Source organism: Epinephelus lanceolatus, chromosome 16 (assembly GCF_041903045.1).
Source record: "Epinephelus lanceolatus isolate andai-2023 chromosome 16, ASM4190304v1, whole genome shotgun sequence".
Classification (NCBI taxonomy): domain Eukaryota; kingdom Metazoa; phylum Chordata; class Actinopteri; order Perciformes; family Serranidae; genus Epinephelus; species Epinephelus lanceolatus.
Genome location: NC_135749.1, coordinates 18665953 through 18683938, shown reverse-complemented (window position 1 = coordinate 18683938; position 17986 = coordinate 18665953). Strand labels below are relative to the sequence as shown.

Genomic DNA, 17986 nt, shown 5'->3' with positions numbered 1-17986 from the left:
GCCTACATTACCCACAATGCAACTCAGAGCCCAGCTGGAGATTCTGATATGTTATAATAGTAGTGATTTATAAAGCCTCAAGCAGAGATGAGGAGCGGGCTACAGAAGTCTGATGAGCTCACTAACAGATTTTTTCCATCTACAAACTTGTAGTTTTCAGCTCCAACAGATGCTGACTCATGTGACATCACTTAAGGAAATTTACCAGACTTGATGTAGCTCCCTTTGAGCCACAAAGGCCTTTTTTCACATATGCAGTAGTACTCCCTAATACCTTTTTAACAGTATATGATGTGTGGGACTAAAGGTTTCAATAAAAAAGAAAAAACCCAGCTAGCTCCTTCTTACAGCTGCTGGTGTATTATAGTGTTGCAAAGCATTATGCACTTCTCCTGGGAGATGGTACTGGCTCAACAAAGTTACATAGGGCAAGAACAGGCGTTCAGGGCGCAGACTGGCAATGAAAGAGGCGCCATTCTCCCTATTACAAGTCAGTGTATCATCTAAATGATGTTGGAGCTGTTAAAAAAAGATGCATAATGTTGCTTTATGTTGCTGTTCAAATAGAGATTGACATGACATCTTGATGAAGCATGATGGGCTCTACCTCCAGCCTATTAAGGTCATATAAGCTCAGCAGCAAAGGCTTTTGAAAAATGAGATTCACGTCTCCCAGCAGGTTAAAAATGCTGTGTTCAGAAGCTGCGTGCTGTGTTATGGTGTCACCATCTGGAGTCAGTTAGACAAATCTATATAGGAACAATCTAGTCCGCAGGCTTTCAAATATAAAGTGAAATCTGGACATCAGTGCTTTTGATTGACAGGCTGTGTCTGATACTGCTGTCGCTTTATTGTTTGTTTATAATCCCTGCAAAGCAGCATTGATATTGAGTGGATCATCCTGGTGACGGGACGGCTGTGAATGTGCAGCGTTATCAGAGTTTCTGGTGACGATGTTGTCATGGCACTACTTTATTTGGCTGCAACATTTAATGACTTTGTTGTCAGTGTGTTGACACTCAGGTCAGCAGCAGACACATCATGTGCTCGTGTCCTAAAGCTCTTGTCTCTCAGCTGCTGCTGCTGCTGCTGCTGCTTTCTACTATACTGTCTAATAATGTATTAAATGTCATAAAAATAATCTTTGAGTCCATTAATCTGGATTGTGCATTTACTGGTATGGTTTACAGTTCTCACAAGTGATTACACGCTGCTCTCCGCAGCTGAAATGTCAGCAGCAGCTGCCTGAATGTAACTTCAGTCAAGACATGCCTCAGTTAATCTGCTCATCTGTACATTTAAATGCCACTTTATATCCTGGCCTTAATTTGTCCTGCATACACTGCCCCACCAGGACACTGATGACCTATAATTATAACTGAGTGACTTTAATGGCAACTAAACGATATGTGGGGAAATGTGAATGTACCTTTGCATACACACAGTGGTTTGTAAAGAGCAGACGGTGCCTTCAAATGCAGGGGGAAATGTCAGAGGTGGTCAGAAACAAGCTATGGTTCTTGTTAAACATGAGGTCTTCAAAGACAAATATTAAGAATACTAATAACGTGTACTAATTGAGTTTACATATAATTCCAACAGTGGCCTAAAATGCTTATCTGTCCTCTAAAATCCAAATCTGAAAATTAGATTCAGATTTAATGTTTGCATGTGTGTGTATTTCCGCAGCTCGTTGGCAATGTCTCTGACCTGTCTCAACTTTCATGTGATGAAGCTGGTGCTGGCCTCCTTTCTCGCTCTCTCTCTCTTTCTCTCTCTCTCGCACACACACACTGCACAGACCCTGTTCGATTCCCAGACTTTGGCACTCACACAACAGTCGCATCCTCTCTGCAACAGATCTAGTTCCCAATCTGTCTGCTAATAAACCACATCAGATGACTGAAGTGAACGTCAGCTGACTCTTGTTGATGTTATTTATACTTTAATGATGACCCGATAAAGCTTTGGTTGTGTTTTGGTAAATCATTCGCCATGGGAATATGTCTGAGATCTGAAGATTTGGATTATGTGGGTCAGGATTTCAGGCAGCTTGATTAGTTTTGGATAAGGTCCTGATACACAGGGTGAATACTTGAACAAAAACAAATTTCAATTTCAAACTGTAATCTGGAGAAATGTATCATTTCCAGTCTGGCCAAGGTTTGGATAGAAAAATGTTAACTCTTTAGTGTTTCTAGAGCTGCAACTAACAATTATTTTCAGTGTTGATTTTTTTTTTTTTTTTTTGATTAATCAATTAGTTGTTTGGTATATGAGACATCAGAAAATGGTAAAAATCAATGATTCCCAAAGCCTAAGATGATGTCCTCAAATGTCTTGTTTGTCCACAACCTTAAGATATTCAGTTTACTTTCTTACAGAAGTAAAGAAGACATAAAATATTCACATTTAAGAAGCTGAAATCAGAGAATTTTGACTTTACTTTTTCAACCAATTATCAAATTAGTTGGTGATTAATTTAATAGTTGACAATGAATTGATTAATCGTTGCAGCTCTGTGCGTCTCTGTGGTAAATATGAAGCCACAGGGACGTGAAAACAATTGAGATATAACATGTTAATGTGCTGGAAGATGAATTTTGTTACCTTTTGTCACAACCAGGCTAGCTGTTTCCCCCTGTTCCCAGTCTTTATGCTAAGCTAAGCTAACTGTACAGACATGAGAGGGGTATCGATCGTAGCAATCTAAGTTTTGTTAAGAAAGCAAATATGTCAAACTGTTCTCTTATCTGTTTATGGCTTAACTAACTTCTTGATAAATTGTCACATTTCCGAATGAAGCAGTGTGCTTTTGTCTTCATTAGTACATGGTTCCAGTTTCTTGATATGCAGCAGTCAGATCTTCTGACAGATTCAGTTGTTTGGGGTCGGTCGTGCAAGCTAGCTTGTAAAGATGAGTCATCTGTTTCTTTGTCTTTGCTACATGTCAGTTTGTTGTTTTTGTCAAACGCTTGTGTCCCTTCAGGAATTTTCCCCCATTGTGGCCATTCAGAGTGACTCACAGAGAAGCATTGTTCACATCTGCGGAGATGACTATTGACCAAGCTATTGATTCTTTTGGTACCTGAGGTATCATGATCATCGCCGCATACCTGCATCACACAGGATGTGTTGAAATTTCTGTACTGCCCATTGTCTCTCTTGTGTGTTTTGTCTGTGTGATGGGATTGCCGAAACCTCAACTGGTGACTCTTCATTTTTAGTCAGCGTGTAAAAATGTTATTTATCACCCTACATGTGACACAGTGTAGGTGACTGCAGCCGTAACTGGGTCGCTCTTCTCAGGTTCAAAGCTTTTGGTGAATTCCTAACTGTCAACTGGTCAAGTTATTTACAACATCCTCTTCTGTTTGTCTGGGAATGCATGTTTTGGATGCTGGTAACCAGCCTTCAGGTGACTGAAGGTGGGTTGTTTTCTGGGTTTCATGTTTTAACCAAAAATGAACAAACCCTTGAACCTGCAATAACAGATTTTTTTGGGCCACTTGGCAGCAGCAAAAACAAACTGCAAACACAACATCGGACATATTATTATTATTATACTTTTATTATCATTCGGGCTGGGTATTGGTTCCTTGATACCTTTAAGGTACATCAACCGAAACAACACAAGCAGTTTCGGAACGTATCCAGTCAAACCATACCTGCATTTGATCGTTATTGCTCTACAGTCTAATCCTGGACTCCCTGCTCCAGCAACTTTCTTTTGCTGTCATTTCGGGAGCCGCTCCCCTCCCGCCAAATGGTCAGTTCAATTTCTGCCTGGTAAGCACGAGCTAACACAGCAGCAGCAGCTATCATCCAACACCAAGCCATTTAACAGTCCTAACAAACTCACAGCGACACCACCACTGAAACAGCTGCGTTAATAACTGCAGTGTAACGTTAGCCATGTGATGCTAACAGTTAGCCCTCTCACAGTGTTAGTGTGGCCAGTCGAACCCACAAGAGTCTCAGCCGTGGAGCTCACACTACCGCAGCAGCAGCTAACTATTGAGGGAAGTATTTGGCTCTTTAGCTGCTAAGTGCTTCACTGTGCTCACCTGTTCAGTCACTAACTGTGTCCGTGTGCACACTGAGCAGGTAGATTTGTAGAGCGTTATTGCTGCTGCGGCAAAAAAAACCAAAAAACACACACACCGATAAGAGGGATCTAAAACATTAAAGTTGTGGGTCTGAAAGTCAAAACGATGAGCTGAAAGATGGTAAAATGTTCAGTAGAGCTGAGGAGAACTGCAGACTTGGGCGTCTGGGTTTGTCACTACAGGCATACATTGTCATTTAATCCATTACTAATGTAAAAATATTGATAACAGCAGCTTTAACTTCATGAATATACACATCAAAATTTCTCCAGGTTTGATCCCTTCTCAGTCAAAGTGTGTTGCAGGCAGTGAGCTGACTACTCTGTGAACCATCCTTATTATTAAAAGTGTTTCATCGCCACCACCTTTATTTGTCCTTTTAGCACATGTTTTTGAGAAGCCTTTCAGTCAGGATGAATAAGCACTCCCTCCTCAGGAGTAACCTGCACTTCTCTTGAGCACCGAGGATAATGAGCCTCTCTTCACCTCCAGTCATTTTAACTTGTAAAAGTAGCTATAAATGGCCAAATCCTGAAGTCGGTTAAGAAGCAATATCACGATCTTACTGCTGTATAGGACTGTAGATTCACATTTGCATGTGCACCGTTCTGGTATCACCTTTCATAAACATAACTGTGCTTGTGATTACGCGCCTGTGTGTGCTCTGCAGGCAGATTTGTCAGTGTCACACGCTCTACCTGCAGGGAACTTTGGATTTAAAACACGTTCTTTGCAAAATGGTCAACAGGTTAGTGGGACAGGAGATCAGAGTGGGATTAAAACATGCTGCCTTTCATCTCAAAATTAATTTTATGCACTCTATGCATGCATGGAATTATGTAGACAGTCTGTAATCTGGGAAGAGTTGAAGTTTCAGGATGTCTTGCTGGAGGTCTTAAATCTTAACTTGTTTTAATATTTGAGAGAAACTTTGGATTTACATGCAGTGGTTCTGTAGTTTAATATGAGCATGCTAAGTAGACTAATGTGAAGGTACCTTAGTTTCTTTTTGATGCAGTTTGAGACACTTGTGAGGTCTATAAAAATAGAAAATAGAAGCTCTGTCAGATGCCCTCATGCTTGTTTTCAGTTATGAACAGGATTACAGGAAAACAAAAAGACAGAATGAAACAATGTATTGTGTTTTGGCTCAGTGATGGCAGCCTGCAGCCAGTTTTAGCCCAGTTTGGAGCGGCACCAGCACTTCCCCTCCTCCCTGAACCAGTTCACACAGATATGGACTCAGCGCATCACAAGAAATAACAGCACAGCTTTCAGGCACGCGCTTGCAACCTGCAGGGTGTGTTGGAACATGTTAGCATTTCCAGTCATATGTAAACAGTATGTCATCACTGTAATCCCTTGGTTTTGTTTTGTTTCAACAGAGGCCTGATTGTTTGTATCTTGCACCCAGACTGCTGCATCTTTTTATTCTCCTGTCACATCTCTCCCCATCTCTTGGCTGCCTTATTCTCTAATTGCTTCCTATTTTTATCCACACTTCTCGCCACGTTAACATACAAAGAGATAAAATTAGAAAGGAAGGGACGTTGAAAAGCAGTTTAAAGAGGCTTTTGATGACATTTAAAGCAGCATCTGTAAAAGATCTGAATATAAAAACAGCTTTTTTCCAAATGAAGGATTGGTGCTTTAAAAGCCTCGGCCCTGTAACACGAGGGCGTGTGTCCTACTTCTTGGCAGTTGGCTCATAACCGTTGTTTTACGTAACGCACTTCATCCCATTTTGTCTGCTGTTGCCATGGTGAGGCTAATTTATACAGGCATTAAGAATTAAGCTCCTTTTCTTAACATGCACTAGGAGCTGACGCTGTTTTTTTAAACACATAAATACACACTCATGAACACTCATTAAATAGGCACAAACACACACACATGCAGAGGGTATGTGTGTCTGTGAGTTTGGTTGAGACTCCTGTATAAAGGAGGAGAGTGAGGTGGGCATAGTGAGCAAAGTGCGATTTGTGCAGCAACACTTGAAGAAGCTGAAATGATTGATGTGATTGTTAGAGCTAAGAATTAAGAGATGTAGCAGAGTCTGTGTACACTGAATAAACAGTATATCACACATAGTTCTGATAATGAGTTATTGCATGTATCTCTAGCTCACCTGCGTCTCCTCGTCTCCATCTACTCTTTCTTTGCTGCAAACTTCATAAAAGAAAAAAGTAGCTGCTGATAAAAGAAATCAATGAGAACCTAAGTCATCAATGTGCTTCATGGAAAGAGAAAATGTTTTACAATCAATATACGATTGTATGAAAGAAAACAATGAGAGTGAGAGGTAGAGCGGGAGGGGAGGACAGAAGAAACAACAGAAACAATAGAAGAAGACAATGAGTCATACTGCCATTGAGGAGAAAACAGGAGGTGACCTCGGTGGGAGAAATGTTTGGAAAAAACAATTCAGACTTCTGAGTCACCAGAAAACAAACTCTCAAACATGAAAGAAAGATCTGGAAGATGGCAAAATTATAGTCATTTTATGTGTTTCTTTGGCAAATGTTTGAATCTGTGATTGTTTGGGTGCTGAAGAAAGAAAGTTGTGTGATGGTGCTGTTGTGTGTCCAGTGTCCGCCCAAGACGACCTGCAAAGTGCAAATTTTTGGGAGCCTTGCTGGCTTGTGTGCTTGCACTGTCACCGAAAGTAAACCATAAAGAAGAGCAAAACATAATTAGAAAATTAGTGAAACTCCACACAGCAAAGGGCGAATCGTAAAACTTGTTAATCGACCTGTTGTGTCTTTATTCTTTCACTACTATTTAGTTTTGTAAGATTGTAACGAGCCAACTTCCCTCCAAAATATGACATTACATCCTTAATGAATATTCATCCAACCCAGGACTTTTAGCTGTTTAGATCTTGGAAGACTACATTTAGGCCTGACTCCTGAAAGATGAAGATTGTATTATCAGTCAGAGACCCCTCAGTCGACTGAGATTCCTCAAGTCAAGCAGTGGTTATTTGTTTTCAGTCAGAGTGCATTGTACTTCTGTGGACATTGCAGTCCCCAGATTTAGCTGTAGAGTGAGCGCTCCTCACTTCCACACCGCTCTCCGGTACCCAGACCTGGGGTGAGTCTGAGTGAGATGGAGGCAGCTGTCTGGAGGAAGAGAGGCTTTGACTGGTCAGGCTCCGAGGTGAATTTACAGCTCACAGCAACTTTATGACGTACAGTCTCTGGCTGTTGTTTGCTGTATAGTGTTGGCAAAAAATGTTGCACATTTACAATTCGTTGTTAGCGTAGTTAGCACACATTAGTAACCGCATTGTAACCATTAACATCTGTTCAAACTCTTTAACTCTGTGTGGGGAAAAAAAGGAACAAATAGTCGAATATTAGTATCGAAAAGCCAAATTAGATTCGACACAGAATTCTGAGTCGGGTAGAGTCCTAACTACATTTAAGGATCCCTTCCATGTTATTTCAGTTTTTGTGGGACCCTTAAATTTCCCAAAAGATTTCTTCCAGCTCTCTTCACAATGTCAGATAGTAGGACTGCACAATATTTTTTTACTTGTCATTGCAGTGTTAGCCTGCACAATAAACACATCTGTGATACTGCACATTGAATATAATAACAATATATTAAATTACATGTTTGTAGGGGCTATTTTGTCTGATGCGCACCATGCTGTTAACTCTCCGGCCAATCAGACCGAGCCCCTGCTGTTAGGCATCATCTGATTGGTTAGAATCTTCATGCATTTGAGTGAGGTTTATTAGACTAGTACTGCTGTACTGCTCTGCATGGTTGAAGAAAGATGAGTGCAGATGAAAAGTGACTGCTAGATAGGAGCTGGTGCCTAAAAACAAAAAACAAGGCATGTCAGTCTACTGAGTAATTTGTAGACAGGACAGAGGACGCCAAGTACAGTACATAACCGTCAGTCAAGAATTGAGTACACTTTAATATCTGTTTGTCACAAGACATATCGTGCAGCCTTAATTCACAGCAAACGGTGGCAGTAAACTTACTATAAGATTAGCTCAGCTAACCCTCGTCAGTCACATGACCCTCGCCTTGCAGGTCGTAGTGGTCATTTAAGAGGTTCCTGTGTCTTCCTAGACGTTCTCTCATCCCTCATGCACTTATCCATTCTGCCCCTCAACCCCAGCACTCAGAGCACGCACACACATATACACACACACACACACACACACACACACACACACTGACAGTCATGGGTGGGACTAATGCATTAATGCACAAGGACCTTAGAGAGTGAACAGCAAATTGAGATTGCATCAGGTGTCCTGCTCTCTCACGCTTGTCCCCCTTCACTAACCTGTGTGTGTGTCCGTGTATCATTTGTCCGCTCTTTGCCAAGCTGCAGCTCAGCATACTGATCGAACCGATGTTCACATATTCCACAAAGAAACACACACTCACACCTCGTCGAGGGGCATTTAAGGCTGTTAGCATGTGAGCGCCAGAAAAAAAAGACCAGTGAATGGACTGAATGGCGGCTGTATTCAACGCGGGTTAGCGCCTGGCACCAAACCATAACACACTGCGAGAGTTGGCATTGTTATTCTCGTTCTGAAAGGCTCTTTAGACGAGATGAGCAGTGACACTAAGAGGTGCAGAGGAAAGGTTTTTATGATTCAGTGACTGAACTCAACTCTTTGTTTGTGTGTGTGTGTGTGTGTGTGTGTGTCTTTATACATGGGGACCATTGATTTAAATGTGGAATTTGTTTTGAAGGGGCTTGCTGAGGCTGGGAAAGGTTTTGGGAAAAACCAGAAGCCTGGACATGAGTGTGAATGTTTAGCATACCACTCATGCCAAAATCTTCATTCATTCATTCATCTTCTAACCGCTTCATCCTCTTGAGGGTTGCGGGGGGGCTGGAGCCTATCCCAGCTGACATCGGGCGAGAGGCAGGGTACACCCTGGACAGGTCGCCAGACTATCGCAGGGCTGACACATAGAGACAAACAACCATTCACACCTACGGACAATTTAGAGTTACCAATTAACCTAGTCCCCAATCTGCATGTCTTTGGACTGTGGCCGGAGAGAACCCACGCTGACACGGGGAGAACATGCAAACTCCGCACAGAAGGGCTCCCACGCCTGGGATCGAACCGGCAACCCTCTTGCTGTGAGGCGAGAGTGCTAACCACCACACCACCGTGCCGCCCCATGCCAAAATCTCTACTGCAAAAACACATAAGGCGAGTTAAAACAGGCTGTTTTCTGTAACTTTGGTGTCTTGTTTTGTCTGACTGGAAACAAACAGCTGATGTTAAAAAGCAGGTACTGGATGTTACTGAGGGAGAGAAGATGATTTTTTTTTTTGTCTAAGTGTCACATTCATCCAGCAGTGGATGGGCGAGTCCTTGATAAATGAATGTAGGACAAACACTGAGTTTGTTTCATACAGTCTCTGCCTCACAGTCAGCATTAGATTTTAGTGAGCACACCGTGTAACTCTAAATATGAAGCCATCTCCCCAGTTTGAACTGTCTGAGTGCTGTTATTTTATATCTTTTCTCTGCTGACAGCAAGGCATACTTTTATTCCCTTGTGCCCTCATCATGGGCAGAACTACCTGCTTGTACCATTTGGGAACATCAGGATGTTGAATGGACTTGAAACTAAACAGTTTACACCATCTGGTATCATTACGTACAGCTTTTAGTTTTCAAGTGTCCAACATTTCTCTCGTCCTTTGTCTAAAATCTACCAGAAATCTTCGGGAAATGGCTGAAGTGCAGGGAACAGTGTCCATTACCCAGAAAGTATTAGGTAACAAAATGTACTGTGTATCATTTGCCGCCCACTGCTCTTCTTTTAGGAGAGTGAGTCAGAAAGTCAGAGAGACAAACACTGCATGGCAGAAAACTGCTGTTGAGCATCCAGATACTGAAATGGACCGAAATGCTTCAGAGCATTTGGGAAAATTGCTGCTCGCCTGTAAGTTCTTCTGCCTCCCACCGACTGTGGTCAGGTCAGGACAATATGATAATGCAGTGTTATTATTAATTATTGTATTCAGAGTTGGGAAGAAGTCACACATGCAAGTCTTAACCTTTAAGTCTCAAGCAAGTCACTGTGGTGACAATCAGGCGAAGCGAGTCGAGCTTCTGCTCCATCCATCCATTTTCATCCACTTATCCCCCAAGGTGTTCCCAGGCCAGATGAGATATATAATCCCTCCAGTGTGTTCTGGGTCTGTCTCTGGGCCTCCTACCAGTGGGACGTGCCTGGAACACCTCCAGTGGGAGGTGCACAAGAGACATCCTGATCAGATGCTCTAACCACCTCAACTGACCCCTTTTGATTCGAAGGTGCAGCGGCTCTACTCCGAGCTCCCTTCGGCTGTCCGAGCTCCTTATTCTATGTTTAAGGCTGAGCCCAGCCACATGGAGGAAACTCATCACGGCCGCTTGTATCCACGATCTCATTCGTTCAGTCACAACCAAGAGCTCATGACCATAGGTGAAGGTTGGGACGTAGATGGAGCAGTAAATCGAAAGCTTCGTTTTCTGGCTCAGCTCCCTCTTCACCACGACGGGCCGGTGCAGCTTCTGCAGTAATGCAGGCGCTGCACCGGCCCGTCAAACCACTCATCCATCTCATGGTCCATTCTACCACCATTTTCCGGCAGAGAACCATGGCCTCAGATTTGGAGGTGCTGACTCTCTTCCCGACCGCTTCACACTCGGCTGCAAACCGCCCTACTGCATGCTGCAGCTTTAATTCTGTTGTGATGTTTTAAATCATATCGCATTGCATGAGGTGTGTTAACACTATAAAATCCAAAGAATGTTACATAATTTTTCACAGAAAAACAACCGATCTGTAGAGGAAAACAAGATATAATTTTAGCTACATAGAGCCATTCAAAGCAGAACACGCTGTCTCGAGCCAAAACATCCATCCAGTCATTGGACCTGATGATTCATTTACTGAGTCACAGCCATCAGGGTCCTCAGTGTTAAAGTGAGCTAGCTGCTATTAATAGCCTGAACAGTATCAGTCTCACTGGCCTATTGTCCCCCCGCCGCAAAACAAGGCTCTAATCTTTCCTCGGGCCCCGTGCCGGGTCTTTGTGTGACTCTCTGTCCGTCACACACACACCAAAGGAGGGGATATCAGGTTGCTCAATCGCTTGTAGCACTGAGGTGTCTGTGGACGGAGATGGTGTGTGTGTGTGTGTGTGTGTACATGTTTGCATTTGTATGACAGAACGAGCACCACACAGAGGTAGTCTGTCCTCTGAAGACAGACTGATGGATCAGTGGAAAAAAAACAAGGTCAAACAAACACAAGGCCCCACAAACAGAGTGGCACAAAAATGCAGCGTTTTGCTTGTCACTCGGTTCTTCAAAGTTGTTCCACTTGTAGCGCTGCGGGACCGTTTATCTTGTTTGTGTGAGGAGGACAGGCACACACAGGAGAGCTGAACGCTGAGGCTGATTCCTCTGCTTGTCAGTGGACTTTAATTTGATTTGACAAATCTGTCTCTCTCCTCCAGGCGTTAGTGTGTTTGCCATACTTTTCCTTCAGCCCAGTTGTGAGTGATACAGTACTACAATGTTTACAGTCGTCACACTGTTAACACTGAGATCAGCATCAGCAAGGTTTCTCTTGATTCAGGATTTCGTTCTGAAATTGACCGATGCATATTTGGATTTGGTGTATACCTTACTGCTTGAAATTATTTTATTTAGGGTAATACTTCACCCACGAAATGATCATTTGAGTATTGGTTACTCACCAGGTTTTTCTTGCGAGCCTTCATCTTGAGTAAAGAATCCAAAAACAGAAAATTCTTGATGAGTTAAAGTAATTGGGGCAGCATTTGACAGCAAAACAAATTTGTGCAGTATAAGCCAAGTCTCATTTATCAAATCGTACGCTCAGTACTGACAAACATGCATTTTTGCTAAAACACCCACTTCGTTAAAACTCCAGTTGAGATGTATATTCAGAATGTGCTGTGTACGTGCCCATATCATGCTATTAAAACTCTGAATATCAGCATATCCCACATGCCTTAATTGGAAATTACTGTCATATTCGGAATATTGGTGTGCATGTAAACGTAGACATTGACAAAATAAACATTTTTAATGTTGAGGTCATGTCTGCCTGATACCTGATCTGCTTAATAACGTCAGTTTGGGCCACAAAAGAGCAGCAGATTGAGGATTCACTGCTTTGCACGTCATCAAACAAGTTTAAATATTCACTGAACTGCCCTTTAAGTTTTAAATGCCAACCTGCTGCCACTAGCACCCTGATCTGGACAAAATCTCAACATGCTAGCTGACACTGTGATTCAGTTATCTCAGTGGATCCTTCCCTGCGGGCACTTCATCTCTGCTACATCATTATCTGACAGCTGTACGTGGACATTTCTCTTGTCTATTTTCAGCTTGTTCCCCAAGTGTCCATGTGAGCCGTGTTGCATTCCACATCAGCTTAAAAAAAAAGGTTAAAATCTGACAGGCTGCTGCTGCTGCTAAATATAGAGACACTGTGATAAAAGATGTCTTAACTATAAGAGAGGCTGATTAGATAACTCGGCCATAGGACGGCCTGGATTGGTTTTTCTTGGAAACACATAAATTAGATTTGTACAAGGCAAACGTGGCCTTTAAAGCTACAGCAGATCTGTGGTGCAATCCCCCAGCATGCATTGAGTTCTGCTCGTGCTCCATTTTAAACAGCTATCAGTCTAATGAAACGCCTTTTTGGGTTGACCTCTTAGTTCAGGTAGAAAATATGCACAAACACTGGACGGAAAGTGACAAGAGCCTTTTTTTTGTGACACCTGCCTGAGGAAGGAAAACAGTAGCAGTTGAGGTATGTTTGCAGTTGAGTGGTGACAGGTAGGCCAGTGTAGTAGAGACATGTTAGTGCAGGCTCTGAATGCTGCTCGTCCACGTCACACATGGCAAGCTTCACCAACAGTCCCTACTTTGTTCTACATTGCACAGTTCTCCCTGCACTCTAATTAACCTTTCTGTTGACATGGTTTGGGTGTTAATTGAGTTCATAGGATGCTTTTGTTGTAGCCGTGATGCATTACTGACCCAGATCCTCGAGCCGCCACACGCTGTCTAAATATTGTCAGTGGATTTGTTTGTAATGGATTTCTGTGTCTGTCTTTTCTCCAGGAGTGTCATCCCGCGTCCCAGAGATCATGGCGGCTGGCACCCACTCCCCCGGAGGGCCCAATGGTATAATCCGGAGTCAGTCCTTTGCCGGCTTCAGCACGCTACAGGAACGACGCTCTCGGTACGTCTTTAAAACTGTTAATCTGTCGTCAGCTGATGTTACACATTTCTAAAATGACAATTGAGGTCAGAGTGGCAAATTGATTTTCCCCAGCCAAGATTAAAGTATCATATCCTCAGAAGCAGTATTGATTTAGAGGTGAAGCTCTTTAGAAAATACATTAATGATCACTGTTTTACTAAAATGTCAACATTTAATGAGGGTCTTTAAATGAATGGTTAACAGTAGATCAAAGAGTTTAGTTTAATCATTATGGTGTTCTTAAACAGGTAAGACACAGGGCTGGTGATGAAACAATTTTGAAAGGAGATCACAACAAAATTTATGTCGATAATGATGATAAACTTTGGACATTTACCCTCTTATGAACTGATCTAGCAACCTGTCACACATCAGATATAAACGTGACACAGCGGAGGCAACAGATTTAAGGATATATTTTACTGGGGTCAATGACGACAATGCTCGTTATCCATTAGTGCAACAAAAAGGGAGACAAAAGGATCAATTTAACAAACACATAAAACTAGCAGAACGCAAACTTGCAGAAATGTGACGTCTTCAGCCACTCCGCCTGCAGCAACTTGCTGCCTACTCCTAATCAAGACCTGGTTTGCTTTACACAGCCACAGGGCTGTGTTCTAAACATTTTGAGGTGATTTTTTCAAATTTGCCACAAATGTTAACTTGGACACGACAATAAACTTGCTAGATTTTGGTGGCCAAAGGTCACTCTGACCTCACCAAACATGTTTTTGGCCTTAACTCAAGAATTCTTATGTTAAAGGAGCTATATGTAAGAAATCTAAAGCAAATAGTCGTAAAATCCTCCCAATATGTCACAGAGACTAAGGAATAATGTTCATATAACATACTGATCTCACCGACAACAATAGTACAACCAGAATATTTGCATCTAAAAATTTTTTTTTGCAGTCTGCAAATCATGTTTATGTTTTGAATTTGTGTTTTGGCCTGTTGCGCCACCCACCGCCGTCTACCAGTCACGCAGTCAGTAGAGTCTCAGCATCAGTTAAAGTTACGACTGAGCTACAGCAGCACGGTAAGCAGCATTAGCAGTGTCCCGGACACGACTCGCGGCAGTATTTTGAATTTGAGTGCAGCAGTGTGCAACCGTTTTGGCCACATTCTTACATACAGAGCCTTTAATTCTTACAAAATTTCACATAAATGTCTCATAGGATAAAATGATGAAGTGATGACATTAGGTATTCAAAAGGTCAAAGGTCACTGTCACTGTAACATCATAAAGTTCTACTTTTTTGGCCATTATTCAGTGTCAAAACTCAAGAACAGAAGGGGAGACATTTGGTCAGATACTGAATTGGTGACTTTAATCTTGGGCGTGAAACTGTGCTGATTCTAAAGATCTCCTGTTCTGTGTTGAAGATGTGTGTGAAGTATCCATGTTTTCACAGACATGGATGTAAACTGTAAGCAGAACTTGACTAGTTTGCAGAAAGTGCAAAGTGGATATTCTAGATCATTCTTTCTATATTAATTGTTATTATTTATTTTTTATTTATGCTCATCTCTCTCGCTCATCACAGACGTAGACTTATACGCAAATTTTGTCAATGTCTCTCTCACACACACTTTTCACTGGTGGTTTACTCACATCTCAATAATCAGCCTTTGAAAACACGACAGCCTCAGTGGTTTTAGACACGTCCAAAGGGCATAGATTACTTGATAAAGAGACTATCGCTTCTGAGTTTCCTATGATGATGAGATAAAAAAAAAGGCACATTCTTCCTGCTGATGAGGGTTGACATAGAGCTAATGAGGTGAGTGGTGTCAGTGTCTGCACAACACTTGCAAAGAGACCTCAGAGCAGAATGGCTGCAGTCGCAGAGCTCTCCCTCCTGCTGTTTGCTCTCATCAGCAACATTCATACAGAAGAACTCATTGACATCAGGAAGAGCTGGGACGATTACACCTTCAACCTACCCAAAGAGTCCAGCTCCTGCCTGATCTCCAGATTTGTTGGTGAGGAGAAGCTTGTCCTGTGGAACACCTCTGACCTCTGGTCCGAGAACCCCTATGTACCTGAAGACTTGAAACAACGACTCTCAGTTGTCAGCAGGGAGAATATTACTTCCTACAGGATCAGCTCCCTGACGGATTCAGACTCTGGCTCATACCAAGAGGAGTTGGACCAACAGCGAAGTTACGTATAAGAAAAACATCAGTATTATTATTTGTCATATAACTTTTGAGCCAATGTCTGTTTCATTGAAATTAGGACAAACATTGGACGTGGCTTGTGAGGCAAAATTTGATGGTCTGGATATCCTTTGGCTCAAGAGGGACTTTAAATATGAACAAGAAATATGGACCAAAGACTTGGGGGACAGAATAACATCAGTGAAGGCAACAAACACATCAACTCTTCATGCATCCAAGGTCACAACAACGGATCGATTGTTCACCTGTCTGAGGATGTACCAACAGCAGTGTTTCAGCAGCCAACCTGTAGAGATTCCCCTGGCTGAAGACATAATCTACCGTTCAGTGGAAGAGACGGCTGTGTTGCCGTGTACTATCAATAATTTCACTGATGGTCAGCCCCCAAGTTGGGAGTCCTTTCCCCTACAGCAACAAAACCAGACAATGGACCAAAACTACTCTCTGGTGTTTTCATTGCTAACATTAAATCACTCAGGTACGTACGAGTGTGAAACCTCTAAAGGCCTGCAAGTATATACACTGGTGGTTTGCCCCGAATTTGGCCCACCTGCTGTGGAGCTCTTCTCAGAAGGAGAAGAAGTCACTCTCATGTGCAAAGATTGGGATAAGGGTGTGGCATTCGTTTGGTTCATCAAGTCGGACCGAACAGAAGGCAGGACCAGTAGTGTAACCTCTGATCTGAACATGAGCAGAGTGAGCTGGTCCCCTGACGGGACCTTGCATATCTCTAATGTCTCAGTGAAAGACGCAGGAGAGTACTGGTGTGCAGTTGTGGACGAACAGTGTTTATCACCAATCAAAATTATTCTAATGTACAGAGAGCCCTTTGGGATTTACTCCACCTTCTACACAGTGAGATGCTCAGTGCTCAGTATTCTGCTGGTGGTGCTCTGTGTTGTTGTTGTCGCTGTGATGCTTTAGTCTCAGACATACAGTTAATATGCATATGTTCCTTTACTAACTGTCTTTAATACAGTGTGTTATATACCTGATTTGAGCACAATGGAGGTGTGACATTCATGTAAATAAAACATTTCAACTTGAACACAGAAAGAGGGGGATATTACTAGTAATAGAAAGTAAGAATACTGAGAAAAACGTTTTGAAGGATAGAAGTGAACATTTTAATCATTACAGAGCACAGAGCATATGTTTATGTATATATTATGTTATATAAACTGTATATATATATATTGTAGTTTGTCTTTGACCCACAACATTTTTTTTAACATCACAGTAATTAATCTTACGTTTATCTTGTGTTATTGTATCAATGTTTTATTTTAAATTAAATGATTATTAATTTTTTTATATATTATACGTGAAGGAAATTAAGTTGCCTTTTATGCATTTATAACTGTTTTGTTCTCTGTGCTGTATAATTGTTATTATAACTTGGTCTATCCTCCTGAGACCCGAACTTTTGTTTAGTATGCATTTTTAATTTCTCCTCGCTATTTGGGATCAGTAGGACCTGATATGTATAAAAAACGAAACACTGTCAACGATAATTAAGTCCCAGTGTCTTCAAACGAGTACTTACTTCTCAGGAGGATATATCAGTCAATAATCGATATTTCTTTGGAATAAAGATTAAACATTAAGCAATAAAAACTTGGTACCCAGATTTTACTGTTTTGATTGTGATTCCTGATTTTTTTTTTTTTTCCACTAGTGCAGTGTGTGATGAAAACATGCCTGTTCGGAAGGGGTGGATTTCTCGTCTTGTGGTGTTGTTGTTTGCAGCTTTCTCAAGAACCACTCACATGAACAACTTCACACTCAGCACTGCTCTTCTTTTGGTCTAGAGACAAACATCTGGGCCCAGACTGCTATATATTTATTATGATGTTTAAATATCAAGTCAGTTTATTTCTATAGCACATCTAAAACAACATGAGCTGTCCAATGTGCTTTGTAAACATGGGCTGCATAAAATCAGGTCAATAGAGCACACAGAACAATCATGCATAAACCAGGCAGAGACCGAGATGAAAGATGAGTAATGCAGCAACTAGTAAACAACCATTATAACAGGGCCAGTTAGTGTTTGTGATTTAAGTACACTCAAAAGCCAAAAAAAGAAAGGTGGGCCTCGAGCTGTGCTTTGAGCAACGCAGTAGAGGAGGCGGATCTGATATGATGGAGCAGTTTGTTCCACAGACTGGGGTGACTGAAAAGGTGTGTTTGCCCCTGAGCTTCAGGCGGAGCCTGAGGGACAGCCAGAAGTGACTAGTCAGAGGACCTGAGTGACCTGAGTGGGGTATGCGGAATTTAAAGGTCAGATAAGTAAAAGGGAACCAATCTGAGAAGTGTCTAAAAACTGACAGGGAGCCAGCGGAGGGAGGCGAGTGTGGGAAAATATGCTCACGTTTACAGGAACCAGTTAA

General features: G+C 42.0%; 1 protein-coding gene across 5 annotated transcripts in view; it reads left to right on the top strand.

Moving 5' to 3' along the window:
* Nucleotides 1-17986, top strand: part of ripor2 (RHO family interacting cell polarization regulator 2) — an 87377-nt gene that overhangs the window by 36228 nt on the left and 33163 nt on the right. For all 5 annotated transcript variants that reach the window (XM_033637397.2, XM_033637398.2, XM_033637396.2 and 2 more), the window contains exon 2: nt 13265-13385. In XM_033637397.2, the coding sequence (XP_033493288.1) occupies nt 13265-13385 (121 nt within the window). The remainder of the gene's footprint in view (nt 1-13264; nt 13386-17986) is intronic.